At 47.0% G+C, this 26,270-nt stretch overlaps 1 protein-coding gene across 3 annotated transcripts in view; it reads right to left on the reverse strand.

Moving 5' to 3' along the window:
• UBR2 (ubiquitin protein ligase E3 component n-recognin 2) overlaps window positions 1–26,270 on the reverse strand; it is a 2,523,611-nt gene that overhangs the window by 2,357,429 nt on the left and 139,912 nt on the right. For all 3 annotated transcript variants that reach the window (XM_069608499.1, XM_069608498.1, XM_069608497.1), the window contains exon 3: window positions 12,711–12,789. In XM_069608499.1, the coding sequence (XP_069464600.1) occupies window positions 12,711–12,789 (79 nt within the window). The remainder of the gene's footprint in view (window positions 1–12,710; window positions 12,790–26,270) is intronic.

Here is a 26,270-nt window from a genome sequence, read left to right on the forward strand (position 1 = left end):
GGAGTTACTCCTACTACTCACAAGGTTTATACCAGAATAGATTCCATGTTTGTGGGGACTGAGCGCTTGGGTGAGTTCACTGAGGCAGAGTATACTGGCGGTCCTATTTCAGACCACTCCCCGCTCACAGTATACTGAACCGGCAGAGATACTGGTCTCCAGTCCCTACGTGGCGTACGTCTGCGAGGACCCTTCAGGACGATATCTTTTAGGGACCACATGGATGTTTTTCTTGTTTATTTCTTAAAACGTAACGTGGGCAGTGTGGCAAGATGGGCGGGGGGCAATCTGGGAGGCCTTCGAGGTGGAAGCTGGAGGGGATTCAAGCGGGTGGTATTAGAAGATCGCTACGAACAGACGTGGAGCACTTGGAGGGCTGCACCCAAACTGTGGAGACGGAGACGATATCGGACACCACTGCTGAATCTGTGCTATTGGTGCTCTGAACACAATGCACCGTAGCATAGGCGAGGCTTAGGAGATTTGATTTTGAGATGCATACAACACAGATGCACGGGGAGAGGGACAAGTCTGGGGGCTGTTTGCGTGGCTGTGTAGAAAAAAAAGGCTTTGGCAGGAGATCATGCTGATAAGGGAGTGCAGTGCCCACTTGCGATCCCAGGTGGCGATAAACGACACCATTAGTACATACTATAGAAATCTGTATAAACATGCAGTGTCTATTGATCCCGACGAGATGAGCTCTACACTCCTTCAGATTAACTTGCCACAGCTTTCCGCTGAGGCGGCCTCTGCCCTTGAGAAACCATTAACCAGGAAAGAGCTGTGCAGCGTAATCACGTCTCTAGTGACCGGGAAGACCACAGGAGGGACGGACTCCCATCTGATTTTGACAAGGAATTCAGAGATACCCTTACCCCCAGTCTTGCTCAGTTTTTGGAGGAAGCTTATGAAATGGGCAGACTACTAAATAGTATGTGGAAGACAGTTATAGTTCCCATACTAAAACCGTGAAGTAGGCAGACTTATACGACTCGTATCAGCCTTTGTCGATGTTGAATAAAAATGTCAAAATTCTTACGGCGTTGCTAGTTGGAAGCCTCAAAAGTGTCATTGGCACCCTGATTCACGAAGACCAGGTGGGTTTTGTCCCTGGCCGTAATAGCTCTATGAATCTGCCTCACCTACAGCATATCATTGATCAGACTCAATACTCCATACGTGGTAGCATCCTTGGATGCAATCAAAGCTTTTTACTCAGTTTACTGGGAATGCATATATGCAGCGCTCCAAGGCCTTGGGATGTGCAAGGGCTTTATCCACTGGGTTAAAAAATTATACTCTGAACCTGTTGCAAGGGTCAGAACGGGCAAGCTGATGTCTGGAATTCGGGACATACAAAGAGGTACCAGACAGGGCTACCCGTTATTTCCAATGCTTTAGATGCGGGCCCTAGAGCCACTAGCAGTATTTTTACAAAGAAAATGTTCCGAAGCTGGGATAACTGTGGGAGGGTCTAGACGTGTAATCTCTGTGTATGCGGATTATGTTGTCCTGTATTTGTGTGAGCCTGGGCACAATCTGACATTGGTCCTGGAGGCACAGGATAACTTCCATATTGTCTGGTATCTCCTTAAGCAGACAGAAGTCGTGGCAGGGCTTTGTCAATTTGGCCCCCGAACCTTGCCAAACCTGGGTCTAAAGTGGGAAGTTCATATCGTCCACACAACGGAGGGCATGCATGCCAAGAATACGGTCAAAGTGGTCGACGGGGTAAAACAATCCATGACATTTTGGAGCAGATAGCCCATGTCAGTGATTCGTAAAAGCACTCAGGAAGATGGTTGTGCTACTGTGCCTGCTCTTATTTTGCCAATGTACACGGTCCCCAATGCGGCTGGTTTCTTCCAACGACTGGAATCCATGCTTAGGGATTTCCTGTGGGGGCATGGCAGGCATAGAATAGCTTTAACCACCCTCTGCAAGACTTAAGATGGCGGCGTACAGCTTCCATGGCTTGAGCTCTATCTAGCTGCTCAGCTGTAATATGTGGCTAGCTGGCTATCTGATGAGTCAACAGTGGAGTCAAAGCTGTTGGACAGGATGCACCCCACATTGCTTTAAGAAGCTTTTGGATCACAGAACGCTTTCTGTGGCACACATCACACATGACTAGACTGGGCAGACGGGTATGGGAGAGAATGAGTGCTTCAACTGAGGATCCTATACTCCCCCTCCCACAACGGCTGACTCATGCACAGATGTAGACTACTTATTAGTCGCCAGATGATGGGATAAGGTGAATCTCACTTCATAAGGAGAAGTGGGATGTTTAACACTTGGTACAGACAGAGGCGCTTCAAAAGGGCTAGTTCGAGATATCTGAATCTGGTTAGGATTGCCAAACGCAAAATGGCCCGAATGGCCAGGGGAACAGGAACCTACCAATCTGTTGATATTGTATGAGCTTGAAGATGGCTGGAGGCCTGTATCTAGGCTGTATGGGAGTTGTTGAATACAGCGTACAAGAGGGATATGAAGTTACGAATGGTGTGCAAGACTGAACTGGGGGAGGTGTTGGAGGATGAACAATGGGACAATGCTTTGTTTTGTCAAAAAGCATTCCCGCAATGGCAGGTTCCGCCTGCTTCAGCTCAACCTATTGCATAGGTCATACATGATCTCAAGCAGCGTCGCCAAGTTTAATGTTAAGGTGTTGCCCAACTGCCCATGGTGTGGTAATGATGATGCAGGCATGATCCATATGTTTTGGAATTGCTTGAAGGTCTGGGCCTTTTGGCACAAAATTGACTTTAGATATGATGGATGGTCTTTCCACCTACACCCTATTATATGGTTTATGTAATTGTGTAGGTCTCCAACCCCTAGCTGGAAATTGTATGACAGTTAATACTTTGTGCTTTTTTTTATTCGTTTATTTATAGGTCAGCACGCAGGTGAACATATACATTAACAATCAAAACAATCAATTGCAACACCAAGCTCGGCATGTGAAAGTGACATTTCCCTCATCCCTCCTCTATTACCACCTAGGTTGGGCTATTACTCTCAGTTCAACTGGGCTAGGTTGTGCAATGGTTGTTTGTTGGTCGAATGCAGGGCCCTCGCGAATAGGCGCAGCTTATAGGTCAGCGCAGGGTAGTTCCAATCAAAGTCCAACAGCGGCGCCCAAATGTTGGCAAATCGGTGAAGGGTGCCCGCCTTGGCTGCAGTAACATTCTCGGCTATCAAGATGTCTGAGAGCTTAATCCACCAGAGTGTCATCAGGTGGCCTTCAGCGGGCTTCCAAGTGCGGGCCACAGTCATTTTTGCAGTCAGCAAGAGTTGGGTTATAAGGGCTGCCCTCCTACCCGTTCTCGGGTAAGAGCCCGGGACCGGGACCCCTAAGGGGACTTTTTGGGGAGCCAGAAGGATTGCCACTTGGGTAATGTCTTTTATCGTGGTGAAGCATTGGGACCAAAATTCTCTAACCTTAGGGCAAGTCACATGTGGAAATGGGACCCTGGGAGTCCGCAAAGACGCCAGCATTGCGGGTCCACCGCCTGCTCAAAGTGGTGTAGGCAGAGTGGGGGTGGGGGGGGGTAGTACCAACATAGGAGCAGCTTGTGGGCACACTCCCGGTTGGTGATGCAAGGGGAGGACATGCGGGTTCTCGACCAGATATCTACCCAAGTATAATCCTCCATGGCATGCCCCAGGTCCGCCTCCCATTGGGACATGTAGGAAGGATCACTGTGCACCTTCGCATCTCGGCTATCATACCAGCGTTCTAACAAACCTCAGTCACTAAAGGTATTCCAAATGCAGAGCCTTCCGAATCCGTTGACTTTTTCCACGCCATTTGGCGACCTGTGCCGCTGCACTTCAACAGGCACCTCAAGACAACAATTTTGCTAAACTAGTAAGAGTGAAAAAACAGGCGCAATTATCTAGTAACACAGCCCTCTCTACCCTCCTGAAGAACCATTACCAACATACTGGGGAGGCACGTGTCGAGGGAACCAGCATGTTGTGAGATTCAACACATGCGCACAAAATAACTCCTATAACCAAGACCACTCTTTGAACAGACTTTCACTGCAACAAGGATCCGAAGGACGCTCTCAAACCAAGAGCATTCCAAAGGAACAACCATAAGAAAGACTCAATGATCTTCTAAGAAAAAGTACTTTATAAACAGATACTTATTGTGAATTTAACAACATACCTAAGGAAAGATACTTATTGTGGAGTCAACAATAGACCTTAACAAACAAGTACCTGCAACATTCACTGTGTCGCTGCTTGTGCCTTAAAAGACCCATCAACCTTTTGAATACTGAGGCGCCCCTTAACAGGTAGTACACGCAACATTTTATAATTTTTCTCCAGCATTGGGTAACCTCAATGCCATACTACCATGCAGCCCCAGTTACTATTCGACTACAAAAGTAGCTTATAATTTAGAGCTCGCTTTGAGATTGCCAACAGGTTGCAAACCTCCCTTTACTAAGGACATGTAGGAAGGCTTGGTGACAAAGGGGTCATCCTGTAGTCATTTATAGAGCGCAGAGATCTTCCTCCGGGCTGGCAGGTAATTTGTGGTGAGTTCTAGCAGAGTGGTAGCTTGAGTCGCTGCCGTTCGCGTCAGGGTGTGGGAGCACCAATGCCGCAGTTGGGAGTAGGTGAACCTGTCAGTTTCCGTTAGCTGGAAGGTCGTCTTGCATTGTTCAAAGGTGCGTGGGCAGCCCTCCTCAAAGAGCTGCCCTAGAGATTCGAGGCCTCCAGCCACCTAATTCCAAAAGTTGCGGGGCAGGAGCCCAACGAAAAAGGCCGGATTATGAAAGGTTGGAGAGAATGAGCTCAGGCTCCCCCCGGGATGCCCCTGTGTCTACAGGCCCAGTCCCAGGCTTTCACCAGATGTTTAGTAGAGGCCAGAACATTTGGTGCAGTGAAGGTGGGGGATGTATGGGAGGAAGCGAAGTGGGAGAGGGAGACAGGATTGTTCGATCTCTACCCATTTCGGGCGCACCGGGGCGGTTCCCCATGCCTGGACGTGGGCTAATTGTGCTGCAATTTGGTATCTACGGAGGTCGGGGACCCACAGTCCTCCCAATTTGGGACTGGCCATCATGGTTCTATGGGGAATTTGCGGTTTCTTGCCCCTCCAGATAAAAGTTGATAATTTTTCTTTGAAGATGCTGCAGGGGGGAGAGGGATCGAAATGGGCAGGGAGGAGCAGGCATAGAGGAACTGTGGTAGGAGGTTCATTTTGCAAGCCGTAATGCGGCCCAGAAGCGAAACCTCTTGCAAGAGCCAGTGGTTAAGGTCTTTTTCCATCTCCTCGAAGAGGGGGGGGGAATTTGTCTGATAGACGTCTGCGGGATGGGCAGGGATATGCACCCCCAGGTACGGGATCGACTTGACACTCCACTGTATCGAGCAGTGCTTCTCTAGGGCGTCTCTCTACCCTGGGCCTAGCCCCACCCCCAAGGCGACTGACTTCTCGAAGTTGATAGCAAGCAAAGCCTGTCACTCTCCCGAAGCTCTGAATTTCAGCCAGGGCCAACTTCATGGAAGCCGCGATGTCAGTGATGGTCAATAGCACGTCGTCGGCGTAAAGAGCAATCTTGTGTTGGGAGGGGCCTACTTGTGGACCTTTGATCTGGGGGTTCAGGCGGATGCATTGGGCCAAGGGCTCCATGGCCAGGGCAAACAGCAGGGGGGTGGGGGACAGAAGGCACCCATGTCTTGTTCCACACGTAAGAGGGATCGGATCAGATAGAAGACTATTGACTCTCAAAAGGGTGTTGGGGGACTGAAGTTAGCTAGGACCCGCTTTTGAAACGTTGGGCCAAAGTGGAAGGCCTCGAGGGCGAGGCGCAGGAAAGTCCAGTCCACTTTATCAAAGGCTTGAGTTGCATCCAGGGCCACTAGGGCGAGTTATTGCGATTCTTAGTTAGCGACATCTATTAAGTTCAGGGCTCTGCAAATGTTCTCTCGTTGACCTATGGGTTATGAAACCCGTCTGGTCCGGGTCTATGATGTCAGGGAGGACAAGAGCTAAACAGTTTGCCAGGATCTTGGAGTATATGTTGGCGTGGAGGTTTAGCAATGAGATGGGCCTATATGAGCTGTTGTCCCTGGGGTCTTTTCCGGGCTTGAGAATGAGGAACGTGATGGACTCCTGCATGGAGTGAGGGGGGGGGGGGCGATACTTCCCGTGGTGGCAAAAGAGTTGAAGATAAGAGTCAAAGGGACCACTAGCTGGGGGCGGAAGATTTTGTAAAATCGAGTGGAGTACCCATCTTGGCCCGGGGCTCTGGGTTTAAGGCTCTTTATGGCTGCGTCGACTTCCTCACCTGTGATGATGCCCTCAATACCTTCCCTAGCCGTGACCGTGATGTGTGGGAGGGCCGCACCCCGCAGGTAGTCCCGTTGTTCAGTTTGGTCACTTGGAGATGCTGTCATTATCTCAGAGATGAGCCACTGCCAGTCGCAGCGTGTTGCATTCTGCAAATTGGACCATGCCATGGGGGTTGCGGAGGCCCAGGATGGTGTTTCTTTTCTTGGCTAGTTTGTCCACCAACAGCTTATTTGCTTTGTTGCTTTTGGCACAATACCACTGTTTAGTTTGTTAGCAAGTACGCCATGGCTTCGGCATAATGTGCCTCCAGCCTCTTCCGTGCCGCCTGTAAAGTCCTACAGGATTTCGGTGACCAACCCTTCCGCTTGGGAGTGGCTTCAGCCTCCAGGACTTTGCTCTCCAGGGCGATGCAGGCCACACGTCTACGTTTGTGAAAAGCTGCGCCTTGAGCGATCAGATCCCCTCTCAGCACCATCTTCATGGCATCCCAGGTGTTGGCTGGAGACGTGTCCTCGTTCCGGTTTTCTGTGAAGAAGTTTTTAATCTACCTAGCAATGGAGTCCCTTATCGCCATGTCATTTAAAATAGGGTCATAAGTTCCATCGGCGACAGGGGGAAGGGGTGGAAAGGCTCAGGATCATGTGCTCGCAGGGTCAGCGAGACCGGGGCGTGTTCAGAGAGGACCCTGGGGCCGATGGGAATGTCGTCTGTAAAGGCCAGGATCTGGGGGGAGGCCAGCAGCAGATCGATCCGGGAGAAGGTACGATGCACAAACGAGTAGAAAGTGAAGTTTTTCTCATCTTGGTAGATTACCCTCCAAGTGTCCACGACATCTAGAGTCCGAAAGAGGTGTAGCAGGCTGTGTCAGTTTTAGGTCTCTGGATGATGGGGGAGCAATATCTGTCCTTAAATGGGTTGGGGGCTCAGTTGAAGTCTCCCCCCCATGAGGATTTGACCCTCGATGAATGGGAGAAGGGCCTCTTCCAAGTCTCTGTAGAATCCCTCCTGGTTATCGTTGGGAGCGTAAGCTGAGATGAGGGAGTAGAGTTGGCCTAAAATAATACATCTGATAAAGACAGTCTTTGGCTGATTCCGGCGCTCCTCAATATGTCCATATGAAATAGATGCAGTTCAGCAAAACTAAAGTCTATTACCCCTAGACTGTAAGGGCAAGTTAATAAACGTATTTGAATGTTTAGACCTTAAAGGAATTTTCGCGCTCTGCAGAGAAAAAAGACTGTTTCCAGTTTAACACGAAAAAATTTATATACTTCAAATGGTAGTTTCAAAAACTTTTGCAGAAATAAAGATGTGCCAGATGTTAGTTCTATCGTCTTAGCCTTGATTTTATTCCAAACAGGAAATGGTTGAAATTATAAATTGCAAACCAAGCAAACACTGTTGCGTCACAGGATTTAAATATGCAAAAAAAAAGGGCAAATTTGTTTACTATATAGGTACTGTTGCTTCACAGGTTTGGTTTTAGTTCCATCCAATTAATTGCATCCAAGTTCAATGTAGTAGTTAAACATTGTTGCATCACAGAATTCAGTTGGTCTCAAAAAATGCAAGTTCAAATACCCAACACGTGTTTCACCGTCTGGTGTATGGCGGATCTTCAGGGTTTTTAAAAAAAAATTAATTGAGAGTGGTTCAAAGAAAGAAAATCAGTTGAACTGATGGTATTTGTTTTTGTTCTACAATGGTGCTTGAGTAGCCCGTTTTCGATTGACTGGTGTAGGTGGATTTGGTTATCACATTTTGGAATTAGGAGTAGCTGTTTGTAAGAATGACCCTAGAATGACCCTAGGTATAAAGCATGGGAGTTTCCAATGGTAGCAGTTCGAATTTGATCTGTGGTTCGATTGCCAAGCGTTCGTACTGTGGCTGAAAATAACGCATTTGATTGGGATGAAGCGGCCCTCTGGGCATCGTAAAGAGTCCAGAATTTGAGGTCTAAGGTCTTTTGCGAAGAGGATGGCAGTGCCCTCCTTCTGGGTGCTGTTGGAGGCCAGAAGTTGCAGGGGGAAGAGTCTACTGCGAAGGTTGGAGAAGTCCGCCGGCATCAAGTGGGACTGGAAGAAGTCACCCACGTACTCAGCTAGATCCTTATCGAGAACTGAAGAGGGGACACCTTGAATCTGCAGGTTATTGTGGCGGGCTCAGTTTTCGAGGTCCTCTTGCTTGAATTCGAGGATCTTGGTTCTGTCCATTAGGACCTGGATTGTGAGTTACACCTCCACAAGGTTAGTAGAATGCTCTTGGGCTAGGTTTTCAGTCTCCCCCAACCTGTGCTCAACGTCCGCGACCCTCCGTTGCAGCTTTGAGGTGAGCTCCGACATGCAAGATCTAAATTCTGACTTACTGTCAGACATGAAGACTTGGAGGTCTTCCTTAGTTGCTAGGGTCCCTTTGTCTTCCGGCATTTCTTTGAGGCGCGAGTTTCGGGGGTTCAGATTTCTTTCCTTTATTCGCTGCGAGGAGCATGGTGGAAATGTCCGTGGACTTGGGAGGTTTCAGGAGTTTAGCCATTGCACCGGGACTCAAGGAAGAGGTGGCTCCCAGTGAGGCTCAAAAACGGTTATTGCAGCTCGCGAACAGTTTACCGACTGGTGGGATCCCCCAGGACTGGAGCAGGGTGACCAAGCTTCCTTACTCTGGCGGCGGCGGGGAAGGGAGGTGGGCAGGGGCGCCCCAGGAAGCAGGTGACGCTGGTGCCAGCAAGATCCTCCGCAGGAAGTTATGTGGTTGTCCAGGAGGAGAGCGCAGGCTGGGCTCCAGAGGGGAGCCCCCAGATTATGTAGATCAAGTTCACAGTACTGTGGTAGTGAGGGATTCCAGGTGAGCCCAGGCTGCAACAGGGTAGCTGCTGGAGATCTGCTCAGGTCCACAAGCGGCTGCCTCCCCCCTGAGGCTCCGGACCTACCGATTAGGGTGGGCTGATAGACCTGCCCACGGGCGAGGCGCGGAAGGTGCGTAGCCTCAGTCCATCCGCCATCTTGGCTCCTAAAGCGGTGTGCAGGCTTTGCTGGCTCCGATTCAGGGCTGCAGAGAAATGAAGGCGAGGAACTCATGGTCCGGCAATGGCCCAGACCTTCCGCTGGCCATAGGAATTATTTCTGCCTTGAAATGCGTTCAGGAACTGCATTTTATTGCCGGTTGCTGCGGAGGCCATCATAGGAGCAGCCACATCGCTGGCGCTCCTGGCCACGACCCCTACTTTGGGCTTTTTTTCACCCCTTCTCTTTTCTTGTTATGGTTGACCATTACTTGGACGCTGTGGTCAGTGTTTTGATTTCTGCAATATGACGACATGCACTCAGATTTATAAAAAAAAAAAGGCAACATTATCCCTTCAGTAGTACAAACTTATACTAAGTGTTGGAGTTCCTGTATTGCCCAGGGATAGTCTTATAATGTACTTTGCATGTACTTTAGAAAAACTGTCTCAACAGTGACCATGTCCAGCTCACCAATGGCGATCAAAGTGCAGGCAATAGCCCAAACTAGAACAGTACCCTTTTCGGATTCCAAAGCATCATCTTGTATTAGTGCCAGTTGTTCTAAGGAAGACAAAGGAGGAGGGCCTATACCAGACTATACTTGCACCACCTTCAACCTGAGAACCTGAAACACCAGTCTTTTTAGCAGCCTCATTTTTTAAAGAATTCAACAAAGGTAGCAGGCGCCCCTCTCTCGGAAGAACAAGGCATGATAACCTGTTCAGTGGTTGTTAACCACATTGAGAGTTCGCAGCCATCTGCTTTTTGCTCACTGTACCTTTCACAGATGGGAAATAGCCATTTGCATATCAGTCTTTGTCCCGCCCACAGTCCAGCACCGAAATGCTATGGCAATTCCTCTCTGAACAAGAGTACCAACAGCAACCCCATACACGTGTTTCTCAGAACAGGTTTATCATGTCATGTTCTTTCTGGAGAGGAGCGCCTGCTACCTTTTTTGAAAAATCATTTTTTAAAGAGTTTCTGTGAGAAACTTTGTCATAAAGCAGCTGGTGTACTTGCATGACTGCCGTTTGGGTAAAATCAAGATGAAAGGGTTGCTACATATTCACGATTATTTTTTGAGGCAACTGACGACATGAGGAACCCTCGTTTTTCACAACTGACCAAAAGTCATGGGCCACATCAAAGCCATAATGGGAATCAGTATCCATTAAAATGTTAGTGGTGTTTTGCTAATGTGCATGCTTGAGTTTGGTTAATAATTCTTCAACCTGGGCAGAGAACATATTGGATTGTCTATCATGTTCTACTACATCCTGGAGAGGGCACACTGCTTTTCCTACAAACACGTTTCCTGTTCCAACATGGAAACTAAATCCATCAATATAATGTAATAAGTCTGGATTCTGTAAAGTATCTATGAGACTTTTCTGTGTCATGAGGTTCACCATCAAGAGGACTAGACAAAGATTGGATTAGGAACTGGACAGTGTGTCAAAGTTGTGTGAAGATTTAAGGAGCAGCATCTCATACTTCGACAGGACAGTGAAATATGTTGGGTCTTTGTCTTCAATAACAGTGCAGCTATGGCTGGAGGGACAGCTACTTCAAATAGAGAAACTAAAAATACATTTGCATCAAGCAAGCGTGGCTGCAACTACAGATTGTAGGGGCTGCTATTTGCCCCCCCCCCCCTAGTATTTGTTGGTCTGTTTTTTTGTCCTTCATTGTTTTCTGTGTTAGTGCCCTGATGCCCACAGGCTTTTGGCGCTTAATAAACAGATATAGACAAAAGGTAAATCCCACAACCACTGGGTATAACGCTGTAGCACAATAAGCAAGTGGTCTTTGCTTTTTCCAGAGTATCTCCGTTTGGATTGATAAGGAAAACCCACTTCATGACAGCACAAGGACTCTTTATAGTCTGGCGACCCCAATGCTGGTGTGTTCGATATTGAAAGCCTGTTAGAACTTTGGTATGCCGGTCAGCATAAGCAGAGATATAAATACTCAGTTTGTTGACCAATTGTTGAATGAGTTGTGCATGGCACTTCTAATACAGCCGAAACTGCACTACCCATCTGCAGGGACAGTTGAGGGACAGAATGGAATCATAAAGAACGAGTTAGTGAAAATGTGCACCGAAATGGTCTGAATTGACTGCATGGTACTTTTCATTATTCTGATTACAGTAAGAAAAAGGCATATGAACTAGCCTGAGTGCACACACAATAGTTAGGGGGCATCCTATGAGCCTTGCATCAGCATCTATTAAGACCGCCTATTACAAAAATACAAGTGGACGGGCCATGGCGGGTGACTGTAGGTTGCTTCTAGAAGGTTCAGGCGACATATCGGCTTGCCAAATTTCTTACTGCTGTTCAATGAAATACATAACCTCTGTTCCTTACTGCTGTTCAAAATATATTGAGTTACCTTACTGTTTCCAACAGCTGACACCATGATATGTACCTCTTCCAAGTGCATTCTGCTGTTTGCATGCCAATAACCACTATACGCAACGTCAAAATTTTATACATTTGCTAGTGTCATTCTAGTTCTGCGAGGTCAAAAATTACTTTTGGTGAGTAATCTCTAGAAATTCCATATTAACCCTCTCAAATGCTTTTTGAACATTAAAAGGGCTGGATCTGGAGATGTGTGAGCTTTATCCATTAGGTGGAGAATAAGTCTAAGATCACTCTTAGTGAGCACCGCACACCGTGGGTAATATTAAGCAGCGCTCAGATGCCTGAGGGTTCATAGCGCTATATAAATGCTAAATTATTTTATTATTATTAAATGCATTTCTTTGCATAATAAACCCAGACTGATACAGATTTATAAGGGAGGGCAAGTTCTTTTCCAATAATCCTCTGAGATAACATTCAAGAATTTTACACCGTGTGTGATTTTTACATATTAAAGCAATATGACAGGAGATTTATAAGTAAAATCGCAACATTCAGTATTACGCATCGAACAAAAAACATGATAAAGTCTCCAAATTCAGTATACCTTTGCACTATACCAGTTCTTCCTGAGTCTGCGCCTAGAACAAGTGGGAATCCACACAAATCCTAAATTGTTACCCTTTATCAAAAGGTAGCCATCTTATTTAAGGAACAATGGTAAACATGCTGAAAAATAGAATTAGGCCTGCAATGTCAGTTTCTGCAAAGAAAGTCGTTTTGAAATGTGACAAACATGGGAGCCTTTCATTGTTTTGGTATATTCACAACAAGCTACATGTTTGGCAGAACTTTCTGCTGTTTAGAAAGATGCACATTAACTGGCCTAGCCGGAGCACAGTCTTTGCAAGAAACTAGGAACTGAAGGGACATTGTTCTTCCAATACACAGATAACAGAATGGTGTATTATGACAGTTATAGAATCCAAATGAGTATTTACCCACCCTGTATCGATGGTCTTTGTGAACGCTTTGCAGAAAGCACTCCATACAAAGCACACAGGTAGTGTCCACTGCGCAATCTCTGTGAAATGAAACAGAATAAATTCAAAGTTGTAATGTGATAGCTTTCTATTTTTCAATTTTAAAGCCAACATTAACAAAATAACACAATGATGGTGCACTGTCAACTAGCTATCAAAATTTCGAATTGGGCCTCAACTTGTCTAATTGAAGGCTTAAAGCTACTAAAACCGGAGCCAACATGATATCTCAAGCTATGCAAATTGCCAGAGAATTTGTGGGGTAAGTGCTGAGAGTACGTAAGAATTTAGAATTTTATATTCGAAGAGTTATTTACTAATTAGGTGGCTCTGGAGCCTTGGATGCAGTTTTGGGACAGTGGGCAGCCCAGTCATTCCCTAGGTTACTTACCCGTGGTAACTTTCTTTCGATTGGATGTTCCTCCCACATATTCCTCATCTTTTGATATTGTATTTCCTTTCCAGCTTCAGTCGCTCAGCAAAGTTTTTTCCTCGACAGAGGGCGCTGTGCGCTGGTCCCATCGACTGGATGTCCCTTGAGGGCCTCCGTTTGGCAGTCAATGTCATCACCAGTATATGTTGCACATGCAGCATCCGTTGTCTTCAGTTCTGTTCCTCCCCTTTTTGAGGATTTACTAGCAATAGTATTTAAGCCTGTAATAGACTAAGAGCGTAAAGTGTAAAAATCACATCCATCCTACCGTACGGTAGGATGGGAGGGGCGATGAGGAATACGTGATAGGAACATCCAATTGAAAGAACGTTAACAGGGGTAATCTTAGAATGGATTGTGTGCTCCCACTTATTCCTCATCTTTTGATAGACTACCAAAGCAGTATCGGTCTTTGAGGCGGGACGACTTTAGACCTGTCCTTATGAATTATCAAGGATTAAATAAAGATGTCCTTAATCGGTAGCCCTCTTGATTTTTTGAGGCAAATGCAAGTCAGAGACTATCGCTGGCAGAAAAGAAGGTTTCACTTTAAGAACCACAATGTCCTTATAGAATATAGTGATTTGAGGTTTACAAGAAAGTGTCTGTAACTCGCTCACCCTGCAGGCTGATGTTACTGCCACTAGCAAAACGGTTTTCAACATTAGCAATCTTAAATGGACATGAATTTAGAGGTTCAAATGGAAGAGACATTTTTGTACACTATTTAAATTCCGTATTGGGACCTGAAAAGGAGTAGGTGGAAACACAGTGAGTTCCTTAAGAAATTGCATGACTAAAATATGAAGTTTCTTCTGAAACACAGTGAGTCCCTTAAGAAATTGCATGACTAAAATATGAAGTTTCTTCCGATGAGTGCTTGAAAATCGAAAGCGCTGGCAAGTAACCCTTCATTCTGGAGCCCCAGATTCGCCAAGTCTAACAGAAAAGTAACACGTTCGGTGTATCGCATTGAAAAGGGCCCACACTCTTCTCCCTGCACCAGCTGCAGAATTTGTTCCAGCGGCAGCGGTACAAAGATTCAGTTGCTGGCCTTCTGGCCAAAAGCAAAATATCGATTAGGTCATCCGGGAGGTACCAATCCTTTTATCGCAACCTCTCAGAAACCATGCGTGAAGGTTGAGTGTCTTGACCTCTGGATGGAGAACCCTAACCCTCCACTCATGAGAGAAGGTCTTCTCTTTGCACTAGATGCATTGGAGGGCAGATGGGCACGTCCAGAAGGTCCGGGTAACACATCCTCCTGGTACAATCCGAAGCAATCAGGATGATGGATTTCCTGAACTTTGTCAACATCCTGATCACGCGAGAAATCGCAGGGACTGGAGGAAACGCGCTCAGGAGTGGACACTCAGTACACTACGAACAGGTCTCCTAGAGCTCCTCTTGGGGAAATTCCCTGGAGAAGAACAGTTTGCACTTCCGGTTGACACTGGTCGTGAATAGATCCACTTGAGGGGTTCCCCAAAGGGTGAAGATCTTTTGTAGGAATTCCTGAGCTAGTTCCCACTTGTGGGAGACTGCTCGGCCTGCTCAGAGCATCCGCCTCAGTGTTAACGGCTAAGTCAATTGCTGATTCAGAGATTCCTTCTTGAATTTCCCAGAACCAGAGCTGCATTGTTTCTCTGTACAGTGGTAGTGACCCTACACCTCCTCTTTTGTTGAGGTAGTACATGGCCACTCCGTTGTCCGTCATCAGGACATTCTTTCCCCATACAGCGGGCAGAAATGCGTTCAGCGCTATTCTGATTGCTCTCAGCTCCAAATGATTGATATGTAGTTTGGACTCTGATGAGTCCGACTGCTGATTGTCAGATCGTTGTCATGTGCTCCTCACTACCCGAGTGAGGCATCCGTAACTACTGTCATCTCCGGCCATGGTTGCCAAACATGTTCTCCCTATAGAATGTTGTCCTTGCAGACACACCACAGAAGATCCTGTGCGACTCCACTCAGAACCTGAAGGTCTGACATCTGCCTGATAATTGGACCATTGAGTCCTGAGAGCCCATTGGAGAGATCTCATTGTCAGGCGAACCTCTGGCACCAGGAAAATGCAGGATGTCATGAAGCCGAGCAACCTCAAAAGTTGAAGGCTGGAAGACGCTGGGCACTCTGGAATTTGGTGACCATCTCCGGAATGTTGAGCCCTCATCTCAGGTGGCGAGCCACAACCACTGGCACCCCCCCACCCCAAGGATGCATCCAGGACCGCTCCGCTGAATTGGAGCCTTTAAGATGGTATCATGTGGGACGTCTTACAATTGCGGGAGAAGCCCAGTCTGTGGAGAGAGTGGTAGGTTATGCTGAGATGTTAGGGTAGAGGTAGACGTGAATCCCCCCCTCTTCTGAGACTCGGTGCCACCACTGCCATCAGTTTGGTGAAAACCCTCAGGAAAGATGTCAGCCGAAAGGCAGAACTCGAAACTGATAAGAACCGCCAATGGCGAACCAAAGGTACTTTGTACTTGAGATGGATTGGCACATGAAAATAAGCTCTCCCCTCTTTTCATACCTAAGCCCTGAAACCAATAAAGCTCTTACCGATTTGTGTAAAAAAAAAAAAAAAAATAATAATAATAATAATAATCATCCTGAAAGTCCAATGACACCATCCAATCCTGGAGTTGGAGGGCCGAAAGGATCTGAGAAAGTGTGGCCATCTTGAACTTGTCCTTCCTGAGGAACTTCTTCAAGTATCTCAAGTCCAAGATGGGTCTCAGTCCTCCGTCCTTCTTGGGGGTTAGGAAATCTGGAGAATACCTTCCTTTGTTCCTCTCCGTTACAGGTACCAGCTCTATAGCACTTTTCTCTAGCAGGCTAAACATTTCCTGCAAAAGGAACGGATCTGGAACCTTTAATGAATGGCTTCACTGTGGATGATTCGGAGGTCTCTGAGTGAAGGGGAGGCCGTAAACTTGGGCTATGGTTTCTAATGCCCAATCATCTGAAGTAATACCCTGCCATTCTTTCAGATGCTGAGACAGTGTCTCCCAGCAGGGTGTCGTGAGTCAAGACCTCAGAGATTTTGGAGGTGGCTGAAGCAGTGGCTGATGGTAAAGATGCCACTGCTTGGGCAGGCTTTGCATCTCTCTCTCATCCACCACGCGGGAATGTTCTTTGGCCTCTTTGACCAGCCAATTCCACTCGCTCTTCCAACTGAGTAGTAGCAAAAGGATCTACCCCTCCAAGAATGTCCACTAGCGTGAAAGGGCTGAGGCTGCCTAATAGTGGCACCTAGATACTTGGCTGCCGCTTTCGAAGTCTGCAGCTTCTCAAGGCCTTCGTCAGTCTTGCTGCCAAAAAGAGGAGACCCGTCAAAAGGCATATTAAGGAGTCTAGACCGCACGTCCGGTGCAAATCCAGACTTCCTTAACAACGCAAACCTGCACATCATGGTGCTTACCGCCATGGCTGTGATGATACAGTCAGCAGAATCCAAACCCAACTGTGCAGATTCACAAAAAAGCCACCACTGTCTTCCCTTTTCGGGAATATGTTCAGCCGCCATGTATGCACAGTCCCATAGGGTGAAGGTAGATTTTGCAAGGGCACATGTAGATCTGGCAGATTTGAGAGCCCTGCTCCCGGCAAAAAAGTATTTCCTTGACCAGGCATCTATATGCTTATCATCCCGTTCTGGGGGATTGGTTGGATAGGCAGCTTGCTTTGAAGTAGCGGTTGCTGCTTACACCCCCAGGCTTTCTGGGGTAGGATGTTTAGACAAGTAGCTGGGGTCACTACTAGACGGCCTATATTTTTCTCTCAAATTTCTATCGACTGCCAGACTCTAGTCTAGTAGTCACCAAATTTGATTTTTGCGTCGATTTTTGATGAAAATGTCTTGGGTGTCGGTGTCATAAATGGACGTCAAATTTAAAATAATCCTTTCTAGGCAATGGTGTAAAGTATTTTTGAATGACTGGTAAAGGGGTCGATGGCTTCGAGCCAGATGCCGATGGAGTAGTCACCAAATTTGATTTTTGCATTGATTTCTTTGATGATAATGTCTTAGGTGTCGATGGCACTGATTGCGCCAATGGCGTCGATTACTTTGATGTGGACTTGTCCATCACGTATAAAGTCCATGGACTTGAATGGCTCGACGGATTCAATGACTTTCCAACGTGTCGAGGCCTTGTCGGCTCACGATGAGAATCTGGTCTCCGTCCCGTGCACAAAAGCGTGCAGGACTTGGCTCAAGCCCTTTCCTTACCGGCTTCAGAAGGCGCGATAGGAGCATGGCCTACTTGCTTCGAGGGATTCTGACTCTCGAAAATGTTTACCAATTCCTGCCTGAATGATTCCCATTCAGCCACAGTAGAGGCCTTTGTAGGGCAAGATATACTCCTCTTTGGAGAAGAGTCGGACGAGGAAGACTAAGTAGGCCATTTCTCCTATTCCCTTGACGAGTGGCGAGACCCACTCCGTGACTTGGACCATCTAGTCTTCCTTCGTCGAGGAGTGTAGTCTCTCGCTTCGTCCGAGTAATGTTTTTTTGATGGGGTAGTCGAAGGGGATTTCTTGGGCAGTCTACTTAACACCAATTTCCCTTTACTCTCCTTCACAGCTTTTCCAGTCCTCGATTAACACTTCTGACATGTCGAGATCTTGTGCTCCACACCAAGATACCACAAGCAAACCCGATGTGTATCTGTCAGCAACATTTTAGTGTTGCAGTCTTGGCATTTCTTAAACCCAGTGTTCAGGGTTGTCAGAGCCAAAGACAGACATTCACAATCGCAAAGTAAAATATGAAGCGCGCCGTATTTCACAAAGCAAAAGCTTACTGGGAAAAATGGAACTGAAGCTAACGGGCGCTGCGCATTCCAGATATACCTTCGATGATGTCATCCTTTGAGCCGGAGGCCCTCAAGTGACATCAAGTCGACCGCATCGACGCACAGCGCCCTCTGCAGAATTCTTTTTCCAAATTAGCTGAAGCTGAATATTGGAGATATCATAGATGAGGAAGTGGGAGGACACAATCCATTCGAAGGGATCTTTCTGTGGACCTTGGTCCAGTAAGTCTGTTAAAATCATCTTGCTCAAAAGGAGAAGCAGGCCTACTGGTTTACCAAACTCCATCTCAGGGTAATGTGTCTACACCACTGGCTGTCTGAAGCTTTTCATATAAATCTAATTCTGGATTCCTCAGATATTCATGCATCTGTAACATTTTGAGTTCTGTATTGTAGACCAAAAGGAGGAGTGTTGTCATCAGAAGGCTCATGCTCCTCATAAATGGAGGTTAATGACCTAAAGAAATATTTCTTAGGCAATGGTTTATAAGATTCGTTTTGTACCATTAGTGGTTTCGAATTAGTCGGCGGTTTCGAGGTCAATGACGTTGAGTCTTTCTATCCTAGTTTCGAGGTTCTAGACACAGGTGTCGATGGCACAGATGGAAATGCATCGATGGGTTAGAGCCGGTTATTGTCGAAGTTATGGACTTCATTTTCTTCGATAACACCCTCGAAGGGCTGCATTCTCGACTTGTCGAAGTCCTCTACAATTTCTCGTCGGTTCAAGGCCTAGATGGCTCCCGATGAGAATCTGGTTTTCGTCCCAGGATCGAGGGCGCACCGAATTTAGCCTTTGACTTCCCTAAGTCGTCTTTATGCAGAGCGATCGGGGCATAGCTTTTCTTTTCCTTCGAAAGGGGTCAGGGCCTTCTTCTCAAATATTTTGATCATCTATCTCCTAAACTCACCCCAATGAGCCGAAGTGGAGGATTTGGTTGCGCAAGCAATCCTCTGAGGCGAGCATTTACTCGTGGATTAAGGATTTCTATGATCGTCTCATTTTTGCCTTCTTAGATGAAGATGAGTGACGAAGATGAGTGACGTGATCGACTCCTGGATCGATATCTCTTGGACCTCTTCCGTAGAGGAGAATATCTCGACTCGTCGTATGGCTGTTTTCTTGAACTATGAGAAGGGGTTTTTGAAGTGATCCTACCCACCGCTAATTGACCTTTACGCTTGGTCATAGCCTGACCGGAATCGCAGTCCATTTTGCGATGTTCTGTGATGAGGCACCAAAGATATACGCAGTGGGGAATCGGTAATTGACATTTTTGCCCCACAATCTTGAATTTTTTATAATTTTTAACCCCGTTTTAGGCAAAGGAGCAGACGGTGAAGACAATCTTTTGAAATTTGTAGAAGAACCGAAGAACGCCGTAATTCTCTCTCAGCATAAGCTGTGTCGGAAAAACAGAACTGAAGCCAACGGGCGCTGCACATGAATCATATACTGGTGATTAGGTCAACCGTCTGACAGAGGCCCTTGAGGGACATCGAGTCGATGGGACCAGCGCACAGCGCCCTCCGTCGAGGAACACTTTTCCAAAGCAGCTGAAGCTGAAAAGGAAATATCAAAAGATGAGGACTACTTTGGAGGACACAATCCATTCAAAATATGGGTTTTATAGGCTTTACAACATCTGCCGATACCGTCAATTGATTGAGTTAAGGCACAACCAACCTCTTAACTCGCTTCTGGATACCTTTTAAAATGTACACTACCACAGGAAATTGTTAATACCTTTTTTGTCTCATTGTCCTATATTCACTCAACTATATTTCATCATTACATTGAGCAGTTTCAAAATACATCTCTTAGCACTTGCAGATTTCCCCTTTGGCTACCTGTATTAACTTTCATATAGGTTATGTACTTTACAAAATTCAAAGGAATTACATATGCTGAACTGAGTGTGTATTGTCCAACTAAACGGAACATTATTTTCCTGGTATGGAATAGCAAACTTTCTGAAAGTCAATATTAATACATGTGTACACGAAGCTACACTTTGATTTCACCCCTCAAACTCTTCTCCATACTACAAGCTGGCTCCTCCTTGCCCTCATGCGCAATAATCTTCCCCATTTGCAAACACCACTTTGTACACTACTCTTCTAAAATTGAAAGAAATTGCTATACCCGCCTAATCCCCACTCTCCCCTGATTCTTCATCCCCAAAGCCTATTGTTAGGACAGTTTTTCTAAAGTCCAACTAAAGGCTTCATAAAACCATATGAGGCAGTACAAAACTCCACTATTAGTATAAGGCTGTACCATCCGAGAACATTTGGTAGCGTAGACAGAGCAGCCAGGCTTATTTTAGGAGGGAGAGAGGGCTGTAGATTGGTACAAAGAAATTGTAGCATACATATGGTCCAATGAAACACTGAAACCCTATGTATTGTAAAAAATCAAGGGTTTGTTTAAATACAAGTAGGTCAAGATAAATCTTGGGGAATTAAGTACTATAACAAGCTCATTTAAACAATTCTAAAAACCAACTCAATACTTGTGGTATACAAACCAAAGTATAACCATAGTTGGATTACAATAAGCAATGAACTTGAGTCACAGCTATAACAAAGTCAGAATGGCATTAAGCTATTCTTGGAGAGTTAAACTAGGTAGGGTATACTTTCGGAATAGAATAATTCAAGGGTAATAGGCCCTATTGGTCCCAATATGACAATGCATTACTTACCGTAAAAGCATTTCTGATGGTTGTATCTGCTTAGATTCACATGCTGTGCATAGGTCCGACATCCAGTGGTCACTGCGGAGTATTGCATTTTGTTTTTCGTAGTCGAAAAGGGGACGTCGACAAGGCGTGTCTGTAACACTATCCCTATAGAGACGTGCCTTGTACCCATAATCCCTCATGCATCGAGGTCCCTCTGTTTGTATTTTCTGCCCTGAAGGAGCCTTCTAGACGTGAGTGAGTACAGAAAAGAGAGATATAGAAAAGGATGTCTATGTTCCTTGCATCCGAGCGGGGAGGAAGGGTGGGCGCATGTGAATCTAAGCAGATACAACCATCAGAAAAGCTTTTACGGTAAGTAATGCATTGTCTTCTGATGTTTGTTAATCTGCTTAGAATCACATGCTGTGCATAGACTAGCGAGCAGTACCCGGAGTTGGAGGTGGGTTGTGAGAAGGAACAGTAGAGAAAAGATGTCTTAATATTGCTTGTCCCATCTGGGAATCAGATCTAGAGTGGGCATCTAGACAGTAGTGTTTTGTAAAGGCGTGTACAGAACTCCAGGTTGCCGCTTTGCAGATGGACTCAAGGGGAACATTTGCAATGAATGCTATGGATGCCCCAGTGCCTCGAGTAGAGTGTGCTCTTGGCTTGAAGGGTAGTTCTCTCTTAGCAAGAGTGTAACAGAGAGTGATGCATTGTACAATCCATCTAGATATAGTGGATTTTGAAACTGCATCTCCTTCTCTTCCTGCTGCCACCGAGACAAAGAACTGATTAGTCTTTCTCAGTGGACTAGTTCTTTCCATGTAAAACATGACAGCTCTGCGCACATCAAGTGTATGCAGGCTTTTTTCTCCTAGATTTGAAGGATTTTGAAAGAACGTTGGTAGTTCTATAGACTGGTTGACATGGAATTCGGAGATGAATTTCGGTGCGAACCTTGGGTGTGTGCGTAGAACCACTTTATCCTTGTGAACTGTTACAAAGGGGTCTAAAACCGAAAGGGCCTGTAGTTCACTTACTCTCCTAATGGAGGTAATAGCTATTAGGAAAGCAGTCTTAAGAGTGAGATCTTTAAGAGTTGCCTTGTGCATGGGTTCAAAGGGTGACCCCATGAGCCTGGTGAGTACCACATTTAGATCCCAGCCGGGAGCTGGGTTTGCTATTGGAGGGTGTATTCTCTTTACCCCTTCCATGAAGGCTTTGATTACTGGGATATTCCACCACAATACTTTGAGTTGTGAAGTGGTGTAAGCAGAAAGCGCTGCCAGGGGTACTTTAATAGAATTGAATACTAGACCCGAGTCCAGTAAATGGGTCAGGTACAGAATAATTTGTGTGGGAGAGCAGTCAACGGGGTTGATACTCTTCCCTCTACACCAGAAGACAAATCTTTTCCATTTGCTAGAATAGCAGTGACGAGTGTTAGGCTTTCTGGCCTCTCTGAGGATGTCCATGCACCTCTGTGGAAGTTGTAAATGTCCAAATTCTATGACCTCAGGAGCCAGGCTGCTAAATTCATGGTCTGAGGGCATGGGTGCAGTGTCCTGCCCCTGTCTTGTGACAGCATGTTGTACGGGCAGGGCAGTTTCACTGGAGGAGATAGAGACATCTCCAACAAGTGAGCGAACCATGGCTGTCAGGCCCACATAGGGGCCACCAGTATCATGGTAACTTGTTCCTGGTGCATCTTGTGCACTATCTTGTTGAGAAGGGGAGTCGGGGGGAAAAGCGTAAACAAATTTCCCCGACCATGGAATCGATAGACCGTTCCCCTTGGACTGGTTCTGGGGGTACCTGGAGGCGTAATCTTGGCATTGAGAGTTTTCCAGAGTTGCGAACAGGTCTATTTCTGGGAAACCCCACTGTGTGAAGACGTCGAAGACGATGTCTTCTTGTAACCGCCATTCGTACTCTACGGGCAGGGGGAAGTCTCTGCTGAGTTTGTCTGCTAGCAGATTGAGTTCCCCTGGTACATGTTGTGATAGTAGGAACATGTTGTGTTTGAGAGCCCACTTCCAGATGTTCTGGGACAGCTTGGACAGTCCTGGAGAGTGAGTGCCCCCTTGCTTGTTGAGGTAGTACATGGCTGTGGTGCAGTCTGTGAGGACCATCACTGTCTTTCCTTGTAGGTGTTCCTGAAAGGCTTTCAGTGCTTTGAACACCGCTAGTAGTTCCAGCAGGTTTATATGCTTGGATGCTAAGCTCGGAGTCCACGCTCCGTGAGCAGTGTGATGGATAGGTGAGCCCCCCATCCTGTAAGGGATGCGTCTGTGGTTAGAGTGGCTTCCACTGCGGGTGTGGCAAAAGTTTTCCCTAATAACAGGTTTTCTTTTGTCCACCACCGTAGCGAGAGAACCAAGGCCTGCGAGACCACCACTAGATCGTCCCATTGTCCGCTGGCCTGACACCACTGGCTGTTGAGCCACTCTTGCATTGGGCGCATGCGCAGGCGCGCGTGAGGTACCAAATAAATACATGACGCCATCATTCCTAGCAAGCGCATTGCTTTGCGTACCGTCACCTCTCGACCTGCCACATAATGGGGGATCTGAAACAGCATGTTTTGGACCCTCTCGTTGGAGGGGAAGACGAGGCCGTCCTTTGTTCGAATTAGAGCCCCTAGGAATTGTTTGATTTGGCTGGGGTCTAAGCTGGACTTCTTTTCGTTGATGGAGAAGCCCAGTTGGAACAAAAGGTCTACAGTCTTTTGGGTATTGGAGAAGCATGTTTCGTAAGAATCCCCTGTTATGAGCCAGTCGTTGAGGTAAGGGTATACCGGGATGGATAACCTGCGCAGGTGGGCCGCTGCCACTGCCAGTACTTTCGTGAATACCCTTGGTGCAGATGCTATCCCGAAGGGTAGTACTCTGAACTGGTAGTGTGTGTTCTCTATCTTGAACCTGAGGTATTTTCTGTGCGCTGGCAACATTAAAATATGAAAGTATGCATCTTTCATGTCCAGTGTTGTCATGTAACCCCCCTGTGATAACAGTGGGATTACTTCCTGCAAGGTCACCATACAAAACTTTTGGGGTTTGACAAACTTGTTCGCTGGGCGCAGATCTAATACAGGGCGCAAGGAAGTACACTGAATAAATACCTTCTGTTACCTGAGATAGGGGGACAGCCTCTATAGCTTCTTTTTTCAGTAGCTCTTCTACTTCTTGTAGAAGAATGGTGAGGTGTTCCGGTGTCATGCGTCGGTTCCGTGGGGGTCTGTACTTCGGGGAACCGTTGAATTCGATGCAGTATCCGTGGGCTATGGTGGATAATACCCAGCGGTCTGACGATATTCCCTCCCATGCTGAAAGGAACGATGTTAGCCGGCCCCCGACCGGTGATGCATGGGAGGGGACCCGAATCTTCGGGTCATTTGTTGGTATTGGGCGTGGAACCTTTGGGGCTGGAGCCGCGACCTCTTCCCCTGCCACGGCGTTGGCCTCTTTGACTGAACTGGGTGTTGTTACCCTGGTTAGAGGGCCAGTTGGTAGCAGAGTAAAATTGCTGTTGGTTTTGCTGCTGGCGTTGGCCACGAAAGGAGCGTCTATTGCCATAGCCGCGTCTGTTAGGGGGCCTAGAAATTTGGTCAAGAGTTTTGATGGTATCAAACGCTTTCTTCGCATGTTCTAGGGCCTCATCAACTGCTTTCCCAAACAGATGTGTTTCTTCTATGGGCTTATTTATCAGGGAAGCCTGGGTTTCCGGCTTAAATCCCGAATTGCGCAGCCAGACATGGCGTTTGAGAAGTGTTCCCTGAACCAGGGAACGGCCAGCCGTCTCTGCGGCATCTAAGGAGTTCTTTACGATGCCCTGGTTTACAAGAGTTCCCTCTGAGATTGTAGCTAACAGGCGTGAACGCAGGGGTTCTGGTGCGTCCTCTGCTTCGCTGCACAGCTTGCTCCACTGTGCATCTGCGTAGCTAGCTAGTAGGGAATTGTTATTTGCAATCCTAGTTGAAAAGGCGGCGGACGTCGTGATTCTCTTCCCAAGTGCGTAGAGCTTTTTGCCCTCTTTGTCAGGTGGTGCCTCACTAGTGGATAGTGGTACCCCTGCTCTTTTCCTTGTATTAGTAACTACGAGGGAGTCCGGAATAGAATGGCCTCTGATGTACAACGGGTCAGAGGGCGAAGGGCTGAAGAGCTTTTCTATCCGAGGGTTGACCCCTCTGACTAAGGCAGGATTGGAAAGGGAAGGAGTTATTCTTCTCTTTATAGAAGCCAGGAGCGGAATAGACTGACTAACAGGGGCTTTTTCTTTAATAACTTTCTCTACAAAGTCTATGTCAGGAAGAGTCTCCCCTGTGTCTATTTCAAAATGCGCTGCTGCCTTGCGCAATAGTGCATTAAGTGAAGGTTGGTCATCAATGGGAGAGGTGTTTCCAATAGGTGAATCCTTGGGAGGAGAAGGGTGAAAGACATCAGGGTCTGAGTGCACTGATGGGGATTGCCAAGGCTGCGACGTAGCTGTATCTTCTTCGAAAGCTCCTGCACTATTGTAAGGATCTTCTTCAAACCCCTCTTCCTCATTTTATTCCTCTCCACCCAAACACTCATCTTCCTGGAGGTATTGCTCCTCTTCAGTGAGGTCATATACGTCTGTAGAAGGGGGAAACACCCTAGGAATTTTGACCCTAGGGTCATCCTGGGGCCATTCTTAGTCTTTTGGGTGTGGGTGGCTTTTGGTTTCCCAAAAACCTTTCCATTTTCTCCATACAAGAATGGAGTCTTTCAAGGGTCTCATGGGGGACCCCTGAATAGTCTAGAGGGGGGAAATCAGTGTTTTCACCTTCAAAATGCTTAGAACGCTCCCACAACGTCGAAGAAAGGTTTCCGTCACCATCTGAAAAGCCCTCCGGTAGTTCCCAAGTGCCCTTAGATGAAAGGGGCAGTTCCTGGCTACTCTTATGCTTTTTCGGCGTTTCTATAGCTTTTTGTGCGGTATTCGAAGTTTGTTTCGTCGTCCGCTTACGTGTGTCTTCGGAAACAATTCTCGCCAGGCTCTCGACAACGAGTTTGTCAGTAGAGGATTCTGGTGTCGACATTGCCTGCGTTACGCGTTGTTCCTCGACGGCCGATCTATGGAACGTTACGTCGGATGATTTTGGGGTAGCGCCCGTGTTTGATGAAAGCCCAATCGCTGGTCGCGACTGCGTTTGCGGGTGGGGATTGAGACCCTTACGGTCTGAGGTAGACGCCGGAGTGCCCTGCGTCCCCTTCGGCGCTGATGGATCCTTCGTCTTCGACGAAGAAGAGCCGTGGGTTGTGTGCTTAGGCCTATGGGGTCTGTGTGCGTCCCTGTCGCTGGGGTGTTCATCCCCATGAGCAGGGTGTGAGCCGAGCCCATCGGGGCCGGGGACGGACGTCGAGGAGCGCGAGCGCTCCTTCTGGGGGTTAATGACTTCCGTAACGGACGTCGAGTTATCACCCTCCTCGTCACTTTCTGTAACAGCGGCGGCGGGTGAGGAACCCGACTTCGACATAGCGTAGTCCGCCCACCTCTTAACTTTGCGTTAAGAGTTCTTGGTTTCAAGAGCTTACAGGCCGCACAGCTGTCCT

This window comes from Ambystoma mexicanum, chromosome 4q, assembly GCF_040938575.1.
Source record: "Ambystoma mexicanum isolate Mex_15411 chromosome 4q, UKY_AmexF1_1, whole genome shotgun sequence".
In the NCBI taxonomy this organism is placed as follows: Eukaryota; Metazoa; Chordata; class Amphibia; order Caudata; family Ambystomatidae; genus Ambystoma; species Ambystoma mexicanum.